Source organism: Tachysurus fulvidraco, chromosome 22 (assembly GCF_022655615.1).
Source record: "Tachysurus fulvidraco isolate hzauxx_2018 chromosome 22, HZAU_PFXX_2.0, whole genome shotgun sequence".
Classification (NCBI taxonomy): domain Eukaryota; kingdom Metazoa; phylum Chordata; class Actinopteri; order Siluriformes; family Bagridae; genus Tachysurus; species Tachysurus fulvidraco.
The window spans coordinates 13070701-13073281 of record NC_062539.1 but is presented as its reverse complement, the minus strand read 5'-3'; the positions used below and the strand labels follow the sequence as shown (position 1 = coordinate 13073281).

At 37.8% G+C, this 2581-nt stretch overlaps 1 protein-coding gene across 1 annotated transcript; it reads left to right on the top strand.

The window, feature by feature from the left end:
- Positions 1-310: 310 nt before the first annotated feature.
- On the top strand, positions 311-1904 carry ptf1a (pancreas associated transcription factor 1a). The gene is made up of 2 exons (XM_027142841.2): positions 311-899; positions 1348-1904. Exons 1-2 carry the CDS (start codon positions 311-313, stop codon positions 1548-1550), a joined length of 792 nt encoding a protein of 263 aa, XP_026998642.1. The 3' UTR covers positions 1551-1904.
- The last annotated feature ends 677 nt before the right edge of the window (positions 1905-2581 follow it).

Genomic DNA, 2581 nt, shown 5'->3' with positions numbered 1-2581 from the left:
GTTGTTGTTGTTGTTGTTGTTGTTGTTGTTGTTGATTTACATTTCCATAAAATAAATATATGAATAAATCAATAAAATCCTACTAACCAGTCAAATGTGTTCCCTAATTAATTAACTGATAGAAAAGATAATTGTCTTGAGTTTAAGCATCTGAGGGCGTGAACAATGTGGGCGTGGCTTATCTTTAGGTGCGCTGCTTCTGTTTCTGCTCACCGCTGATTGGCTCGCGCGCCCCGTTAATGGCACGCGACTGTCTATGTCCTTATAAAAGGTCTTCGCGTGCCGGCTTTTCAGAAACTGCAAAAATAGGATGGAGACCGTGCTAGATCCGTTTTCAGGCTTGGACTCTTTCTCCTCGGCGTATTTCGACGACGATGATTTCTTCACTGAGCGATGCTCACGCGATCACATGGACACAGACGACTTCTTGGACGACGACGTCGACTTCCTCGCGAGCCAAATCCAAGAGTACTACGAGGACTGCCGTGCGCGCGATGACGACTACGGATGCGACGTGGGTCGCTTCTCTTCCTCCTCTTCCTCTTCTTCCTCGTCGTACGATGTGTCTGGTTTTTCCCCGAGGCTCGGTGACGGGGCGCTGCAGCTAAAGAGGCGCAGAAGAGCGCGGTCAGAACAGGAGATGCAGCAGCTGCGCCAGGCCGCCAACGTGCGCGAACGCAGACGCATGCAGTCCATCAACGACGCGTTTGAAGGTCTGCGCTCGCACATCCCCACCCTGCCTTATGAGAAACGTCTTTCCAAAGTAGACACGCTACGCCTTGCCATCGGCTACATCAACTTCTTGGCTGAACTAGTGCAGTCCGACGCGCCTATCCGGAACTCCAGTCACGAAGCTCTAAACCAGCCCAAAAAAGTCATCATCTGCCACAGAGGAACAAGTAAGCATTGTTCAAACATTTCCACACTTAACATGCAGCTGTTAGTATTAATAGTAGTGGCATAATGATTATCAATAATAGCTAATTATTATTATTATTATTATTATTATTATTATTATTATTATTATTATTATTATTATTATTATTATTATTACGTTTTAACATTAATTATTTTTCTAACTTTTACACAAATTCCAGTCATCTTCAGATGTGTTAAAGTTTACGCGCTTTCTCGTTATTTATAATGCTCATGAAACGAAAAACAAAACATCTGATAAACAGACAAATTGGAGAAAGGACAGGATTTAGATTAGACACCTTTGTTTAGAAAAACATAATTTTCCTAATCCTATACTAATATTATTATTATTATTATTATTATTATTATTATTATTATTATTATTATTATTATTATTATAACGAAAATTTTTTTTTTTTTTCTTTCCAGGATCTCCTTCTCCTGATGACCCAGATTACGGCCTGCCCCCTCTGGCCGGTCACTCTTTGTCCTGGACGGATGAGAAGCAGCTTCGGGAACAGAACATCATCCGCAGGGCGAAGGTCTGGACCCCGGAGGACCCCCGCAAAGTGCACTTCAAATCCGCGCTCACTAACATCGAGAACGAGCCTCCGTTTGAGCTGGCTGCGTAAATCCCATTATCTACTCGGTGCACGGACTGTGTGGGCTTCTCCACTGTGTTTATATTACTATGTAAATATTTATTATTATTATTATTATTATTATTATTATTATTATTATTATTATTATTATTATTATTATTATTATTATTATTTCAGCTGTCCAGTCTGAAATTGAATTTAGAGCCTCCAAGCAATCACTGTGTAGTTCGTCGTTATTTAATTGTTGATTAACTGAATTTTCTGATAATATATTTTTTATAATTTAACGTTGATTTCTACGGATGTCCAACGAGACAGAACCTATTTTTTATAAAAATGAAACGTACCGTGTCTCATATGGTCTATATTTATAATGATGATGAGGATGATGATGATGATGATTCAATAAATTCTCCTATTGATTCATACAAGCCTGCCTTTGTCTGTTTTTCTGTTTCATTCTAACATAACCTGTCATCGGTAATACATAATACTTTGGAAACTACACAAAATAAAAAATACTTCTACAAAGAATCTCCTCAAATACCCGTTGCAGTGTAATATAATATAATAAATACAATATCGTATTGACGTATTTGAGTATTGTAGTTTTGTGTTGATGTGCTGGTAAAATTTTAATACTTTAAAATATTGCTGTTGGAGGTGTTCATTCACACTATAGTGGCGAATTCAAGGCCAGATTTTGAAGTTTATTAGACTAATCCTAGAGTCATGAGGAGATAAGACAGCTCTCCCAGAGTGATCTTTTGTTGTGTTGAAAATGTCAGGTAACTAAATGACTTCATTGTAACAGGGGATCATTTATTTACACCAAATCTAAAGCTTCTGTGTTAATCGGATTAACTAGCAATTCATTCAACACTGTGGCAATTGTATCTGCAACAATTGTAAATACACACAAATATACTCTGTTGTGTTGTTAGTAAATGTTAGTAAATGTTAGTAAATAGAATAAAGGTCGAGAAAGATCCATTTCTACGAAATTATTGTAGCCTAGAGTATAAAATAGGCAAATTATTAGTTAGAACAGCATGTCAGCA

Bases quoted from the DNA above. Each gene is read 5' to 3' on its own strand.
- ptf1a (XM_027142841.2), top strand. From the start codon at position 311: ATGGAGACCGTGCTAGATCCGTTTTCAGGCTTGGACTCTTTCTCCTCG. The intron at 900-1,347 runs GTAAGCATTGTT...TTTTCTTTCCAG, and splicing joins CATCTGCCACAGAGGAACAA to GATCTCCTTCTCCTGATGAC.